This window comes from Leiobunum rupestre, chromosome 7, assembly GCF_980474605.1.
Source record: "Leiobunum rupestre chromosome 7, qqLeiRupe1.1.hap1, whole genome shotgun sequence".
Classification (NCBI taxonomy): domain Eukaryota; kingdom Metazoa; phylum Arthropoda; class Arachnida; order Opiliones; family Sclerosomatidae; genus Leiobunum; species Leiobunum rupestre.
The window spans coordinates 2,814,325-2,832,558 of NC_143390.1; the positions used below are offsets into that span (position 1 = coordinate 2,814,325).

Genomic DNA, 18,234 nt, shown 5'->3' on the forward strand with positions numbered 1-18,234 from the left:
GCGTGTAACCGATTCTTAGATAATTATTACGATATTTCATTCGTAAAAATTATTGCGTTAAATCAGATATCAGCTAATCTGCATTTATGTTTAGATACTATAAGATCAGTTGATATCGGTCCAAATGAAAACTAGATAGTTTAAATTCGATAATAATCCGACTTTATTCTAAATCGACAGACATACTTCAGATGCCTTACAGTTATGAATTTTACATATTTATCTATCAAAGTATCCGACATTTTAATCACTGTTTATTTTTATTTGCTCCCATAAGATAATATATCTACTAAACGTAAAAGTAAAAATAACCCTCTCGGCGGAGTTCTCAGTGGCGGTGCCAGAGGTATGATATGACCAACCTTGAAATATCCCAAATTCTTCCAAGGGGCCCCAAAATTTAAAATAAGGGAAAACGTTTTGGGTTAACTTTTAAATATCTTAAAATTCTACAGAAAATTATAATAAGAAAATAAATATTCAGCTCACCAAATTTTGATAAATGTAGGAAATAAAACGGGTGCTACTCATATATTTTTCCTAACATTTATACGTTCTTGATTTTAATATAGATTTTCGAACTGCTTAGCGATAGGAGTGACACTCATTTGTTTGCCACGTGGTTTCGAAATTTTGAATTTTTAAATATCTTCTCTATAACACTAACTAAATAAAATGATAACGTTGGTATCGGGATTCGGAAGAACCATTGAATTATTTTATAAGTCGTATTTACAGAAAATTAGAGTATCTAACTTATGGCAGATTAAACAATAGGCTGACTAGATTACTACTAAAAGCTAAGGAGCTCCGAAACGAAGCTAGATTATAGGGCTCGGGGATTGGTAAACTTTTATCCATAAATAAAATTTTCCAGTTTATCCGATAAATTATTATTTGAATAAAGCTGTTCTTCGTATTATTCGATTAATTTTATCCGAATAAATTAACCACTTCATATTTTGATTAATTTTATCACCGTTTATTTATCGTTTAATGCTTTAGTTTATCTAAGGATTCTATACTAGTAATTAAAAGTTATTTATGTCAATCTTTTTTACAGTTAATTTTTCAACCAAATGAAAACTAATGTGTAAATATATTTAATTTCTTAAATTAAATTAACTGTTTTATGATTTTCGGTCAAGTTCTTTATTTAAATAATATAGCTATTTTTCGATAAAGAGAAACGGCAATCGTTAAAAAATTGTATAAATTAGCTATTGTCAGAAAAACCACTTTTGAACTTTTGTTTCTTAAATTGTTCGAATTTCGGATTTTCGAAAGGTTATAACTACATTTGTCAAACGCTAGAATTATTTAGTTTTCGGCAGTTAACTGCGCGTTACGATGGCGGAAGCTTCGGTACAAGAGATAGATAAAGCTACCGACGAAATGGGCCGCAACCTCGTTTCTTCAACCGGTACAAGTACCACCTGGTTTCTTCAACCGGTACAAGTACCACCTGGTTTCTTCAACCGGTACAAGTACCACCTGGTTTCTTCAACCGGTACAAGTACGGATGCCCACCCTCTCGAGACATTTATTTTTGAATCCAGGCCCTAGGCTATGATAGGGTCTCTAATTTTCTGGTCTGCGGATCTTCAAGACCACTTAAGCGCGACACCTGCTTTATTAATTTGGTGGGTCTTCAGTATTTAAAACTATAGAAAGTTCTAATGTCTCCAAAGACTTCGTTTTCATAACCCAATATTTACGGGGAATATTTCAAAATACATACATCTTATTTCATTTCTAGCCTTTCTAATTGGAATTTCAGTCTATGTTATTTGCTTTGAGCCGAAGAATATTGAATTTAGATCTAGCATTATTATCCGATTTATACGATATATTTGAAATAAATTTAGTCGAGTAATACAGAATTTGGATAATTATATATGTTTTGTTGTTCGTTTAAAATAGCATTATTTCTATTTGATTTGAAAAATATTTTTGATTAATTAATGACAGTAAAATTGTTCAAAAAGACGATGTTTTCTTTTCTCGAAAATATGTTCAATTTCTTTCTATTACCAAGAACTATTAGTTCTTGCTATTACGAACCTATAATCTGTTTGGTTATTTCTAAAAAATAAAATAACAGTTACAAAATTAAATAGCTTAAGCTCTTCGTGGTTTTTCGGGTAAAATATATTTTCGAAAACATAGGCAATGATAAACTTATTATGTTTAAAAAACAAGTTATGTTTATATACATAAAAATTTAACCAGCTAAACAATATGAAATTTATTTGAACTAAAATGTCATCGGAGAAACGTGCGAGAGATTTATTCGGAAAATTATTTGTAAATTGTCCGATTATTTATAGTTCACTGAAATTTTCGATCGAAATGATCAGAAAACCCTGAGCCCTAAGCTAGAACGATAAAGGTCAAGCCTAGAGGCCCAATTGGTAGCTAATCCCTAACACAGTAACATTCACATTTCCTGATTATGAGACTAGAGCAAACGCCTCCGATAACTGTCTGAACACAACTTATTGATCACGACCATCTGTTGCGGTTTGGATCTTGCGGTACAATAGAAAACACCAACATAACCTATGGAAAGACGATCCTACCTTTTTCGTGGATTATCTTATAAGGCTATGTAATTCATAAACGGCATATGAAATTAATTTAATCATTATTATTTTCAACGCTGTTGCATCGGTAGCTGAATTTTATGTAATTGAATTGAACAAACCGCACTGAACATCTAACTATCGCAGACAGAAGAATAGTACCGTCTGCATAGAATTTCATTTAACTGCCTTAATTTTAGATCTAGCTACTAACGCAGCTGCTACTGTACATGTTGTCAAAAATTAGCCCAGTACTTCGTCGTTTCAAAAACATGGTTTTATTTCGCGCATAATATTTTTCCGCATCAATAGCGTATGATTTGAATGAAAATGAAAATAAAATCATCTATTTTGCCTCATGCCAAATCAACCTTACTGACCCAACACGATCGGGTATTTCAGTGCGACCTGGTTTACTAGACAAGTGATGGTTCTCAGATTGTTTTAAAAATTTTACATCATCGGCCCGGGTTTAGAATTCACAACTGAAACGCTTTCATTATTGAACGTCGTGACGCCACTTTTTTTTAGAAACATTTCATAGGCTAGACGCTGTCTGAAAAGGAAATTTAGGAATATTTCTCCCTCCTCCACCTGTAAAATGCATTTCCAAAAGTCAAATCCATTGAAAATGAACTCAACAAAGGGTTAGGGCGTGTTAAGACCTTGGAAGAAGGAGAGAAGGGAAGGGAAATGTGAATAGGCGAACCTCTCCCCTAAAAACCCTCCAGATAGGTCCGACACTTTTTGGCATTTGCACATAATTTTCGCGCATGACGTTACGTTACCTTAGTAACGCTTGATAACCTTTACTTTTCAAGATTTTTCAAGCATCATCCTTACCTTAGTTCTTAGTCTTGGTAGGGGCCTTCAAATGAGTCGTTTTAGAGTCTGTTTGTGGTCGAGAAGTCGGTTTCCAGTCCACGACCAATCGCCGACTCAAAAAAGTCTGCGGTTTTTTAATTTTTCAAACAGATATTAAGCTTTGTACAGAATTGAGTCTTTTTTGATTCGGCACAACGATTTGTTTTTAGACTATTTACCGACCTTTGATAGGCTTTACTGAGAAATTGTATTTCATTAGTTCCTACGTTTAAATAGATGGTAGAATAATAATTTGTTATTTATTTTAATCCATAATTAAAGAATGAATATATTTGTTTTACATTTTGAAATTTTTTCAAATAACCCGCTAAGCTTGAACCACTGTGAAATCTATAGAACATTTTTTAATTATAAATTGTTTTTGGCGCTTTTTGGCAAGAGTACGGGTTATTGTTTCTGTGCTCGTGTTTTCGGTATTATATATCTTAACACTGAAGAATACAGTTAAAACGTTTGAATTACTATCTAACCATTAAAGGTAAGATTTTCAATTACTTTATTGTAAATTCTTAGATTCTTCTTTGACCGAAGTTTTTGTTATCATTATTAAACCTTGGTGTTGTTACCATACTTACTGTTGAAAAACGCGTTGAATTTAAATTAGAATAAAATTAATTGATTGTGTAAACTTAAATTTTAGTATTAATAGTGTAATTGGAATGATTAAAATTAATTGTAAATGTATATGTGTTTAAAAATAAATGTTAAAAAAGATATAATTCATTGTTAATACTGTAATATATTTTGATGTATTTGTGAAAGGCCCAATATCATTTCTTTTGTATTCAAAATCATTGTAACAAGCTGGATAGGAAAATTGGCGACGTAGAATCCGGTGGGTATAGGTATGGAAAGTTTCGGGGAATAACCCAAACATACCCCATCGGACTGCGCGCGCCTATAATCCTACCCCGCTTGAGAACCCCCTCGAGGGGACTCTTTAAACAGGGTCGACTCTCCCAAGGCGGGCAAGATAACTGTAAATCGTCAAAGGGTAAAGATCCAAAAATAAAGAATGGTAGAAAACTAGAAAAAAAGTTTGTAGTCGATAATAGAAATAGTAGTTATAGTTATAGATAGAATGCGACCTGATATTCAAATAAAATTCTTCGGTCTTGTTAGATACCCTGAAAGAAACCCCTCAAATTCTACACTTACTGTTATAGTATTGAAAATACAACCTTACAATATTTGATTTTAAAGCTCTAAATATAGCAGAAAACATCAAATATGCCCAAAAGAGGTCCTTATAACGACGAGGCTGATATTAGTGCTAGGTAAGAAGAGAATAAGATCCGATTATGTGAGAGATCATTTGGACCAAATTAATGTTAATTCTTCTGATAATTCGAATATTGAGATAGACCAAAATCGAATAAATATTCCAAGCAATGTAAATGATTGCACTGAACCACAATTAGTGGAAGAACAATTTTCAGATTCAAGTTATCGTGTCGACTTTGATTCTGTATTTAAAATAATTAAGAAAATTTTAGAAAACCATTTTGGTAAAATATTATTTGCTTTTGCATAATTGTGAGTATATTTTAAGTCTCCAATAAAATGTAATGGAAGTGTTAACTGTCTAATTTGGTTATTGTTTGTAGCTAGATGTGTAAGAGACGGCCCGACGATGTATTAGAGTAGGTACCCTTTACTTTTTAAAGTTGGCATACAGTCTAACGGTGGTCTTTTTTTGGGACGGTGGAACGATGTTTATAGTAGGTGCCCTTTACTTTTTAAAGTTGGCATACAGTCAAACGTTAAAGGTAGGCTGACCCTTTTTTGGGTAGGACATTTCGACTCAAATTAGTACAGGCCGACCACAGATTTTTAATAAATCGTCGACGTCGGCCCGACTCTGAAACAATTCATTTGTGCTGCACGGGTTAGTCTTTACCATGGTTAATTAAAAAAATGTTGCTATCGTGGATACTGTAATTGTAAAATAATATATTTACCATTTCCAAAAACCATGATTAATAAAAATGGATAGTGGCATCTGGAAGAACGGATTTAACTTAACAATTAATACATAGTCGAGATTTTGTATGTGCTGTTCATCTTCGTGGTAACTTAAAATAAGAAGACATTTTGTCCGACTCTTTTCTTAATTCTGGAGCCAGTGTTTTACAAGAATTGGATTGTGCAAAAAGAACAAATTGGCAAGCCAAAATTTACCTCTCCTCGGAAGAATTGTCCCTAGTGGTATTAATTTCTCGAGATGACCCTTAAAGATATATCTCCGCAAATCAGAGTTAATTACTAAAAACGTAATCCCGGTTCAATCCCGCCTGGTATAAAAGTTTAATTATAATTAAAATAATTGAGACGAAACAACCGAGTTTAATTTATTTAGAATATTATAAATTAAGTAGTTAGAACAGTGAGTTAGACGTACTAAACAAAAACCAAAATAACCAATAGAAAAATATAAAAGAATACTCAACCAAGGAACAAGTTAATCCAAATACTTAGAAATTAAGAATAAATGAATAATAATTAAGTTGAAAAAATATGTGAAAGGAAAAACGAAAAACACGTTACCGTTAGCAATATACGGCTTACAACGTACAATAAATGACCGTAGATGAAATATTTAGGGCTCTTTATAAATAAAAGCAAACAAACCCAATTGATAAACTGCATTAAACATCTTAATCGGTCGAGAAAACGTTTAAAAAAAATACGAAGTAATGACGACCCAGTTAAAAACCAGACCAACATAAATCTAAGTGCACGATGTATACAACTCGAAATTATCTTCATAAATGAACTATTACGTTTGAAAACTAAGTACGCTAAACACACAATAGATAAACATATACGACTGAAAAACAAAATTACAATAAACTAACTAGGTGGACCACCCACGGGTTCTACCCTTCAACCATCTTATCTGCTGACTGCGCTAAAACAAGATTTGACCTTTTCATATGTCGCCAAATATCCTTTACGAAACTGAAAAATAAAAATTTCTTCGTTTCATCAATATTTCAATTTGCCATACTTGTTAGTTTTTGCTACATATTTCCTTTTTCCACTTTGCCGATTAGCGTAATTTGCGGATTTTTATGTCCAAGTTGACGTAAAATCCCTGTCTACGTGCTCGTTCCAATCGAGTACAGCCAAAGTTTGGCGTACCACGTACATGGTCCTTAGGTAGTAGATTCTTTTATCAAGGTAAATTAGACAATAATTATTAAAACTCTCAACGTAAAACGTGTCCTGACCGTATATAGTTTTTGAGCATATCTTCCGCTCTTATATAGTTATCCTTCCTACAGGAAGATTCCACGAAACACGATCTGTGATTTTCGGTGTAATATTCGACGCAGTTCATTAGCAAATCTTAAAATTTTTGAGCGTTACTTCCGCAATTTTCAATCGCCCAAAACATGTGATTTCTTATAGCCGTTACCTTATCAGTAAGCTGCGGATGCCAAATCACAAATTTAGATTTTTTGGTTTCGTCGCAATTTGCGGTCAACCCTTTGGCGAAAGCCTTGACACCGTGCCAACGATCATTGGTGTTAGTCGGACCATTTAAATTTCGAATTATTTTATTAACCGTAGTGTTTCGGTCGTGGGCGTGGTCGATAACCTTAATTTATTTCTCTTGGGACGATTCATACAGTTTTTGCGTTACATAAGCGTCATGCTTTTGCGAATGTCTCTCTTCCGCTTTACTGATATGGACAATTTCGACCACTTTATGCGTATGTTTTCCCAGGGCCACTACATCCGAATGATAAGAGTTCTTTCTACAATGGTGTCGTGCGTCGTTTTCTATTGAAAAGGCTTTAGAGCCTGCAATTGTGTCTTCTAATAGAGAATTAATATGATTTGTTTCGTGAATCACGTAAGAAAGAGATTGAATTTTCAAGTAGTCTATAATAGACGAGAACGAAATAAATATATCATTATATATTCGAAACTTGGCAAACTCGCAAAAAAAATTCAAATTGAATCGCTAACATGCCTGAACCAGAGCCGTCTTAAGGCGTGGGCATGAGAGGCACGTGCCCAGGGCCTCACATCCAAATGATTAAAAGGGGTTTAACAAAAGCGGCGTTTAAACGGGAGCTTCGTAACGGAGAATTTGTTAACCGTGAGTGGCTACTGTACTCACCATCAATAGGATCAGTCTTTTGTTTTGTGTGCCGATTATTTTCTAATCAAGAAACACAGTCATCGTTCAGCTCAACTGGTTTTCATGACTGGAAGCACTCATCTACTCGAATTTCTGAGCACGAAAATGCTACTGGGCATCGAAAAAGCATTTTAACAAACTGCAACCTACAAAAAGAATCTGGTCGAATCGATTCTGGATTGGTGAAACAAATCCACCAGGAACAACTTTATAGGCAGGAAGTTTTAAAAAGAATTGTTGCTGTGGTGAAATTTTTGGCTTCAATGGGTCTAGCATTCAGAGGAGACAACCAAAATATTGGATCGCTTCAAAATGGTAATTATTTAGGAACCTTGAAGCTACTAAGCCAGTTCAATCCATTCCTTGAAGAGCACATGAAGAAATATGGAAATGCAGGAAAAGGAACACCTTCGTATCTATCAGCCAATATTTGTAAAGAATTTATTAATATAATGGGGGAGAAAGTATTGTCCGTAATAATTTCTGAACCGCGCGAAGCAAAATATTACTCAATCTCTGTGGATTCTACACCAGATATATTTCATGTAGATCAATTCAGTTTTTTGGTTCGATATGTAAAGGATAGTGCACCTGTGGAGCGGTTTTTGGAATTTATACCTATACTAGGGCATGGTGATGAGTATTTAGCAGACGTCGTGGTAAATTTCTTGAAACAGAAAGAAATTTCCTTATTAGACTGTCGTGGCCAGTCATACGATAACGCTTCAAATATGGCAGGTCGATATTCTGGTTTGCAAGCCAGGCTTAAAGAGGTTAACGAGTTTGCTGTCTACGTTCCTTGTGCAGGACATTCTTTGAATCTTGTTGGTGTTAAAGCTGTTGAGTGCTGCTGGCAAGTTGTCTCGCATTTTGACTTTGTACAACGTTTGTACGTATTCTTTGCACTGTCTACTCATCGCTGGAACATATTGGTTTCTTCTTTAGGACCAAACCAGAAGGTCGTTAAGCGATTAAGTGACACACGATGGTCAGCTCACGCTGATGCAACCAGGGCACTGTGTGAAGGGTATCAAAAAATTCAAGATGCTCTTGATAATCAATCAAAAGATACGAGACACGATGCTCAATCACTTAGCAAAAAAATTGACATCATTCACCGGTTTAATGAAACAAGCAAAACTGTACAGAAAGTAGACATAAACGTGTCTGTTGTGGTAAATCTCATCAAGTCTTTAAAGTCTTATGTTCAAGATCTAAGAAAAAAATTCGAGGAATATGAAAAGCAGGCAAAGTCGAGAGCTTCCGAGGCGGACTACAGTAATAATAATAATAATTTTTTTTTATTTTGAGCAATATACTTGGTTTCACCAAAAAAAAGGATAGGGCTAAGTCATAGACTGACTTAGATAATAAACATTTGTTCATTTATTTTTTTTCCTTTTTCATTTCATTATAGTCTGGATTGAATATTAACCTTTAGTTCTACTGGATTTATTTGAACATAATTGCGGACTATTTTTTTAAAAGTATACAGAGAGGGTAACTCAGAGATACCCAAAGAATTAAATTTGGTTACACTACTATAGAATATAGAATTTAATTTTAACTTTGTACGTGGTTTATCAGTTAATAGATATCTTTGATTGCGAAGTTCATAGTTAGGGGCAGGATTGGGTTGAAATACATTAAATGTTGGATTGGTTAGAGATTTGTAGATGAAAACAAGCTCGTTATATGTACATATTTCTTCAACCGTAAGTAAGTTAAGTTTCAAGAAAATTGGTTTAGTATGGGCCAAATAACAAGCATTATCAATAATTCGCACCGCTCTTTTTTGCAGAACATTTAGTCGTTTTAAGTTATGTAAAGAGGTATGACCCCAAATAAAGATACAGTAACTTAACTGAGAGTAAAAAAAGGAAAAGTATAGTTGGCGAGCAATGGTTACATTAAAAATTTCGCGATTGCGACGCAACAGATAAATACCATAAGTAACTTTTTTAACAACAGAATCTATATGAGTAGACCATTTTAGATGTTCATCTATCCAAAGACCCAAATATTTTGCTTCCGACACTTTGATTAAATTTATTCCGTCAACTACAATGTTAAGTAAGTTATTATCCCTAGGTATACTACGAGCAGTGATGACCATATATACAGTTTTCTCCTTATTTATCTCTAACATATTACCATTAAACCAATCTTTAATTTTGGACATTTTAGCATTTGTTTTTCGTACAGTCTATCAAGAATTAAATCGGAATCCAAATACAATTTATCGTCTGCGTAAAGGGTTAAATTATCATCAAGATCAAGATTTGCAAGATCGTTTATAAAAAGATTGAATAATAGTGGAGAAAGAATTGAGCCTTGATGTAACCCACAGGTCATAGCGTTTTTTGCGGAAATATCATCATAAACCTTAGTTTGGGTCGTTCTATCACTAATATAACTCTCTATCCAGGATAGGACAACACCACGAAGTCCCATTAGGTTTAGTTTATATAAAGGTAGATTGTAGTTGATGTAGTCAAAGGCTTTTTTTAGATCAATAAACACTGCCATAACGTAATTCCCATTATCAATCGCGTCTAGGATTTCTCCATACACCTTACCAAGCGCAAAGTCTACTCCACAATTCTCCCTAAATCCGTATTGCTTTTTAGAAATTAGCTTGTATTTTTTAACAAAATAATTTAGTCGTATATAAAAACATGTATCCATTATTTTAGCAAAGATGGACAATAAAGAAATCGATCTATAGTTGGACGGCTCCGCGTAGTCACCTTTTTTATATACCGGTATAATAATTGCGTTTTTTAGAATAGTAGGGTAGCAACCATTTTTAAAAGACAAGTTAATTAGAAACAATAGTCGTAAAAGTATTTCCTGCGCAATTTTTTTAATTATCTTTGGGGATATATTATCAAAGCCCGGAGCCGAGTCCTATTTCAGATTGTTAAGAATCGAGAGTAGTTCAATTTGATTTATATCCATCAGAAACATAGAGGAACAATTTCGATTAACAAAATTACAAGAATAGTCTTTCTCAACGTTAGAAGGCCTCGATACAGTGACAGCAATACACGTGTAAAGCGAAGAAGTCGTCGTTTAACTCGCTTTGAAGGAGGTGCAAGTGACACAGTTCTTTGTGGAAGCCAAAAGTTTAAAGTAGTAACATACCTGCCTATAATTGACTCATTAATAGAATGATTAACAACACGAGGCAAGGCATACAAAGATATTAATAATTGGTTTGGCTTCTTTGTGAAACTTAACGAAATTAATTCGGGATAAATTTCGCGGAAATGTAGAAATCTTTGCTCAAACTACTATAAGGATCTGGTCGAAGTTGAGCTAATATCGGAGTGCCACCATTTCAAACATTACGTTACAGAAGATAAAGATACTTCTACTGCTCCAGTGTCCATGTCTAGCATTTATTCAAAGATTAAGAACGACAGTTTGGATTCGACATTTCCTAACATTGAAATGGCTTTGCGAATCTTCTTATCTTTGATAGTAGCGAATTGCACTGGAGAACGCTCATTTTCTAAATTGAAGCTTATTAAAAATTAACATCGCGCATGCATGTAACTGTCCAGATTGAATAATTTTTCGCTTATGAGCAATTTACCACAAACTGATTTCCTAGTCATTGTTTTCTTTGCCACGAAAATTATATAACCATGCAGAAACGATCTGCGTGCGCGTTTGTGGCTTTCAAAATAATAAATAACTGAATAAACCACTAAATCGAATATATCAATAATTCAGAGGAAGTCTTATTATTTGTATATCCGTTATGAAAGTGTAAAATAATACGTTGATTTTTAGAGAGATCAGAGCAATAGCCGCCAAATAAACAAGGAAATGATGGGTACCCGGTTGGTTAAAACTCGTCCAATTTATACAAGTATATGAGGCCTAACAACCTTCCACCGACTAAAAAAGTGTCGTGGGTAGAAGAAAACGTGACCGCTAAGGAGACCCATAGCTCGGATAGCTTTCCGCGTAGTGTCCAGTCACGAGATATTCGCCACCTGGTTGATAGGTTCCCCGCTGGTCTCGGCCCCCGATAACCGGGGACGGTGTGAGGTAAAACTTTAGTTGTTATACATAACCTAGTCAATAACCCTGCTGACATAAAAGTAACTGATGGTATGTTTAAAATACTAACGAGTTTAAACAAAGAAAATATTAGGGAGAAGGATGCATATCTAATCAAGTCTCATAAATTAAGATAAAATAATGATTTTAAGGCAGAAATAATTAGTTCGTTTAAATTGGTTAAAGATTTTAAAAACTTGAGCTTAGATGACAAACATCTTATCACAAACTTATGACAGGATTTACAATGAGCCCTCGCTAATTGAAAATTGCATGCTGAATACTAAAAGTTAAGCTGGAGAATGGACTGAGCGGGTTAGTAGAGGTGGCCTCGTAATTCAGATTGAAAAATGCTTCGACTTTTTTTTACAACCACAAATTAATTGGTAGCTCCAATTTATGAGCAACCACTTTTGGAAGAAAAAAGAAAGCGAAACAATCTAGTTATGGATATTTTCAAGAAAAAATAGGTCAAGACAAGTGAAATGATCTATAAAGTGATGGAAATATAGGGAAAAATCTAAAATGAAGAAAAAATATATTAGAAAGACCCTCAAAGCCTGCTAAAAATTAATGACATTTATTGCAATGAACTACATTAATTACACATTTAAGGAAAATGATTTAAATTTAAATATTTTGAATTCCCCCTGATTTTATAGGCAATGATTTAATTCCCTGATTTTCAGATTTGTATGAACTCTGATATATATATTTGTTAATATAACTTACATCAAATCTCCAATCATTACGTCCATTTAGGGCATCGTATCGCTTTTTCGTGAAATTATCCCATGGGAAATGTTTCCTGTGTTGAGCATGTCAAAAAATCTGTTGAATATTTTTACGAACTTCACAGTTTCTAAGGCTTCTTCTCCAACTAATGTAATCATTGCTTCTGCCTCGGTGTTGCTCATTATTTGCGTCGCAAATTTCACAGACATTCTGTTAAAGGGTATCAAGTTAATTTGACTATCGGTAAGTTTGGAGCAAAGTCTCCACTGTGAAGGGCAATCCTTTTTATTCATTTCAAAAACATGTGAACATAACCCAACAAGTGTCAAATTTCAAATAAGAAATTAAAGTATTCTTTAAAGGAAAAAAACCTAGAAATTAAAGTTACGTGGTTGTTGCTTTCAGGTGACATTTAAGGCACAATTTTTTCTGTTTAATTTTATACAAAGACTTAAATTAAACTTTTTCTGTGGTATATTGTTACCAGTTATCAATTTCTAGTTTTTATATTTCATACTATCCATGATTAAATTTGATTACAACAAAATCTGTAGCTTTCGCTGTATAAAGATTAAAATGGTTAAGTTATTATTATATTTTATTTAAAAGTCGATTATTAAGAGATTCTGTAACAAAATTATCTACCCCTCGGATCATGCCCTGAACTAAGGCATAATTAGGAACGATACCACCCTCACTTCCAGAAAATTTGCGAAATATTCCTTTAAAGACATGTTAAATATATAAACAAACAACACATTTATGTCAATTTCATAATATTGATTGATGGAATTCGAATAGGAATATAATCCTTATTCGCCATTGCATCAGTGGAGGAAAGAGCTGCTGAGATTAGGCTGCGCTTACCGTCTCCCAGTTAAGCAATCTCAGCTCGCCAGTGACGTCAGCCCCGGGGAGGGGAGAAGTGAGGTAGGAAAAGAGCGAGAGAGTCGTATGTACACGTGGAACGGCGATCTGTATCTAGCGCAATATCTTCCATCTATTGTTTTGAAATGGAAAATTCGAGATAAAACGTTCAACAGTATAAATGAAGGGACAAATTTAATATATTTTACAGTGAGTATAATCCATTCAACCAGATTTTGTCAGCACTGCATTTCTATAGCTTTATTCCGAGTAAGTCTTTTTCAATTCATCATGATAGACCCGTTAAACGATAGGTAGAAAATAATATTTAAATATAACTACTAATAAAAAAGATTTAACTAGACTAATTAAAATAACAAGGATTTCAATGAGGTTTTTTATTCCAATATAAAATGGGTGTTGAAAAAAATTTTAACAAAAAATTATTATTTTTAAATTTATAGCTTAAAATACCAAATCATTTCGGTTTGTGAATATTTTAATATTTTTTTTTATTTCTGGTTCCTAATTTATAAATGTATTATTATTTTCATAAGTTAATGTATTCAATGTGTTTTCAATGAGAAATGTTTGTAATCTTTTACTGATGCGCTACCATTTTTTTAAATTTTACTCCATTTCCGCCCCAATTTTTGAATTCACAACTTGTTGTTCTCCATTTTTCAATAATTAAAACCAAACGTTTATATTATAATGAAATATAATTTAAAGAAGCCTTTCAACCTTAGGTGACTTTATTCGTAGAATAATATCATACAAAATTTCAAATAAGGCAATTTATTTTCAAAGAATGAAAAATATTTAAATGTATTTTTAACTAGTTTTACTATACGTAGACGCTGTTGTAAATCGTTTGTAAACTGTACGCCTGAAGAGGGGTTCCGACCCGAAAGCTAGCGTGTTAAAGTATATTTTAACCATACAATTAAAATTGTAAAACCATGAAGTATCCGTTGCGTAATATTTAAATTTTATTCTATAATTTTATGGAATTTTTACAATGACATGATAAATTAAATGTAATAGGTTTCTATTGATATATCTCATAAGAATGAAAAAATGAACACTTTTAAAGCGTGCAGCTCACATTAATACCATAATCCTTAGAACAAAAAAAAAAGGTTTAGTAAAACCAAGATTATTCTTAATTTCATATTTCGATATAAAAAGTGAACTGTAGCGAAAGTGTAGTTGAGGTTACGTTTTCGATAACTCTCATTTGTCCAGGTTTTTTTAATCGCACTATACCTTAAATAATTTAATGCTAAAAATAATGTTAAACGTTTCCATTTTATTCTCTTGTTATTTGACAAAAACGATTTCATGAACATCAAAATATACTTCACTTATCAGGCGACCCGTAATACTTAATACTAAAAAATTAGGTCATTTAAGAAAAAAAATTTGGTGTTACGATTTTAAAACGAGAAATAACTTTTGGGATAAAAACAATGCAATCACAACCTTGGAACAGGTAATTTTAAGATCTCCGAACAAACGACTGGTAGAGCAAATTTTAAATAATTATTAAACCTTGACTGTGGTTCAGGGTGTAATATATATTAAATTATTTCAGACGTTTATTGTGCCATTGAATAGCCAACGATGAATGCTACTGACGACTTAGTGTTGGCCGCTGAGGCCGGTGATCACGAGAAGGTGGTTCAATTGCTGGAATCGGGAACAGACGCCAATACGCGAGATGTCTTCGGAAAAACTGCCCTATATCGGGCAACTCGTTACTCTTATTACGACATCTGCCGAACCCTTCTGGAACACGGTGCTAATCCTAATGTCCTGTCCAACGGCGGATCTTCCGCTCTCCGAGTGGCATCATACAAGGGACACCTGGACCTGGTCCGTCTTTTGATGGACTACGGAGCTGATCCTAATTTCAAGAGACAAGACGGCGAAGATTCTCCCTTGCACCACGTCGCCATTAACGGAAACGCTAACATCGTGTCTTCTCTACTGGCTCATGGCGCCAAGGTCAATGACGTCGGCAGAGGAGGAAAAACCGCCTTGCATTGGGCTTGTAAACGAGGCAACAAAGAAGTGGTTAATGTTTTACTGCAACACGGAGCTGATGTCGCGGCTAGAAATGCGAAAAACCAAATTCCCTTGGACGTGGCCATGGAGGAAGAGAGCTTGGCCAACCGGAAGTGGGAAGAATACCACACGATCACGAGCATGATGAAAAATGTCTCATTGTCCCAAACAAGGGAAGGCGATGATGATCCATTTTCATTGGGAGAACTCACAACATAAGTTGATGTCATACTTCAATGATGAACATTTATAAAGAGCATTGATTGTTTTAATTCCTGATAAATATTTATTGTTTTATTAAACGGTCATTTCAATTGCATTATCCATGTACGTTTGTTTTTTAATAAGCCAGAGACTTGAATACTCTTGTCCAATGTTTTGTAAAACATATTAAAATGTTAAGATGCACATTTATTTTCCTAAACCAGCTTGTTTTTGTTAATAGAGTTGATTATAATACTTTGAGGATACGTATTATTTTGAAGTGAACCCTAATTTTGATGTTATTCACATTAAAAATTTTAAACCTGATAAATTAATAAACGACAAATTATATTTAAATTCACGTCACAAAATATGATTTAGATTATTGGTAAAACATTTAATGAATACTACAAAATGGAACTGGGATGTGTGGTAATAAAGCGGGTTGCCCAAGCTACTGGTAGAAATAATTGGGTAAACGAAAGGCTGGAAGCTCACGGCTCTAAGTTATATAAATAAATTAAGTCAGTAAGCATGTCTGAATCAGGTAATACTGGTGAATTGATATCATAATTTACATAACTTTAATGGTAATTTATTTACTGATTTTTTTTCGACACTGACAATCTGTCACACCACCGACTTGGACTCGCAACCCAACTGACGGCTCTGTACTAAACTAAACCTTGATTGCGGAAAAACCCCAGATAATATAACGGCGGTAAATATTCTAAATTTTCAATCTTATTGTTATTATGTACCTTACGCTAGGAAGGTGAAGATTTCTCATCCTGGGATAGAAAATTGTACTCCGCCAATACAGGCTCCTCGATCTCTCTAAGGCGACTTAAACCTTGGGACACACGATTTATAGCGCCATCCCATGACAGCCAGAGCAACTATTTTTTTGGAATTTTATCTGCTAGTTGTTCTAAACTCAGGCAGTAACGGATTTTAGTCGCGAAAAAACTTCGAACGGATTTAAATTGTGGAAAAAAATTCAATATGAGTGTTTAAACAGTTTAAGTAGAATGTATTTTTATGGGAGTTATTTAATGAGGAAATACTGCTGCTTTGATAATTGCTGTAGTGATTAAATGAATATAATTTTTTACCCAGTTCCTAAACCTGGTAGGAATAAGAAACATTTAACTGTAACCAAAAAATGGCTTGAAATTATTAACCGTGCAACTAACACTGTGGAAATTCATGCTGCACCCCGATTTCCACTCCACAAGTCCCCTTTAATCCTCCTAGCCTTACGGAGCTGTTAATAGTGATTATCTTCTTAACATTTTTTCATTCGATATGGTAAAACACGAGAAACCGGATATTGCAGATAGTATATTATTACTATTATTAATATTATTACATGTACTTAGGCCTATAGTGGTGCCTTGGGTATTAGCCTAGCTGATTATTATTAGTATTAAATGTATCGCAGTGCCAATTCAAAACCCTTTCAACTTATAATAAAGAATCTTTCCAACTTCAATTTCGAAAATCTCACATCTTTTTGTCTTTTCCACATTGAATTGGTAGAAATATCTCAAGCTCTTATTATATGAAATCACGTAACCAATCGGAGGATGTTTTTAAAACTTCAAATAATGGATACTCTCTGTAACAAGGGCGAGGACGAAATGTTATTTTGGCACTACGAAGTTGGTTGATGACTCTACGGGGTAACGAAATTATAAATGATAAATCCTTTGCCGTGTAGCAGAGATCAACAACTCGTCTGTACGGAAGAGCAGAATGCGCGTTTACCAATTCCAAAAAGCATGTCTACCTCCTATACTGGACCACTTTCTACAACTTGATCAGAATTGCTTCCTAACTCTGGATGATTTAGTTTAAATCTCTACAGTAATGCGTTAAATTTTGTTTCTTGAACGTCCTAAATGGACGAGGGAGTTTTGGCTCTACTTAATTCGTTTTTTTATAGAAATTGTTCCCACTGACATTTTAACCACTCCATTTCTTGAAATAGGACTTAAAATTATTTGGCCTAAATTATTAAAGCGATCATTGAAGAAATCTATGAATTTTTCTTGAATTGCTGATATTGAATTTGAAAATAATTGTATATATGTTAAGATTTCATAATTACTGTAAATAATTAAAACGTATTTTGATTTGTGTATTTGTTGTATTTTTGTATTGAGCTTTTGAGAGGTATCCCTTATCTTAAAAGGGACAAAAATAAGAGCGATAGAAATAGAGAAGAAATGTTGTCAAATATATAATACCCAAACTGTGGCTACCAAAGAAACATTCGTCTCTCTACCCAAAAATGAACGGGAAACTGCCCTACCCTGTAATGGAAAAATAGTGGTCGGGAGCGGAATCGTGGGAGGGGTAGAAAGGGGAGGGAGCAAGGATAGATAGTTTTGGTTTTTAGAGTTGAAGAGTTTTAAGAGCTTACTAGTTAGATTAAAATGAAGCCCAGTTCACATTATACAATTATTTGGGCAACTTAACTGTATCCAACTTATTGTAAGCAAGAAAATTGTATAGTGTGAACTGACAAAATGTAACCATTTTTCCCACTTTTTCTGTTCACACTATACAATTATCTTGCTTACAATTAGTTGGATACAGTTAAGTGGTCAAATTAATTGTATAGTGTGAACTGGGCTTGAGAGTTTGAACTGAGCG

General features: G+C 33.8%; 2 protein-coding genes across 2 annotated transcripts; both read left to right on the forward strand.

The window, feature by feature from the left end:
* Positions 1–7,481: 7,481 nt before the first annotated feature.
* LOC149933903 (zinc finger MYM-type protein 1-like) lies at positions 7,482–8,933 on the forward strand. Its single transcript, XM_090153347.1, has one exon. It carries the CDS (start codon positions 7,482–7,484, stop codon positions 8,931–8,933), a length of 1,452 nt encoding a protein of 483 aa, XP_090009473.1.
* A 4,576-nt stretch (positions 8,934–13,509) lies between these two features.
* Positions 13,510–15,853, forward strand: LOC149933904 (uncharacterized). Its single transcript, XM_090153240.1, has 2 exons — positions 13,510–13,569; positions 14,897–15,853. Exon 2 carries the CDS (start codon positions 14,926–14,928, stop codon positions 15,586–15,588), a length of 663 nt encoding a protein of 220 aa, XP_090009366.1. The 5' UTR covers positions 13,510–13,569; positions 14,897–14,925; the 3' UTR covers positions 15,589–15,853.
* Positions 15,854–18,234: the final 2,381 nt, after the last annotated feature.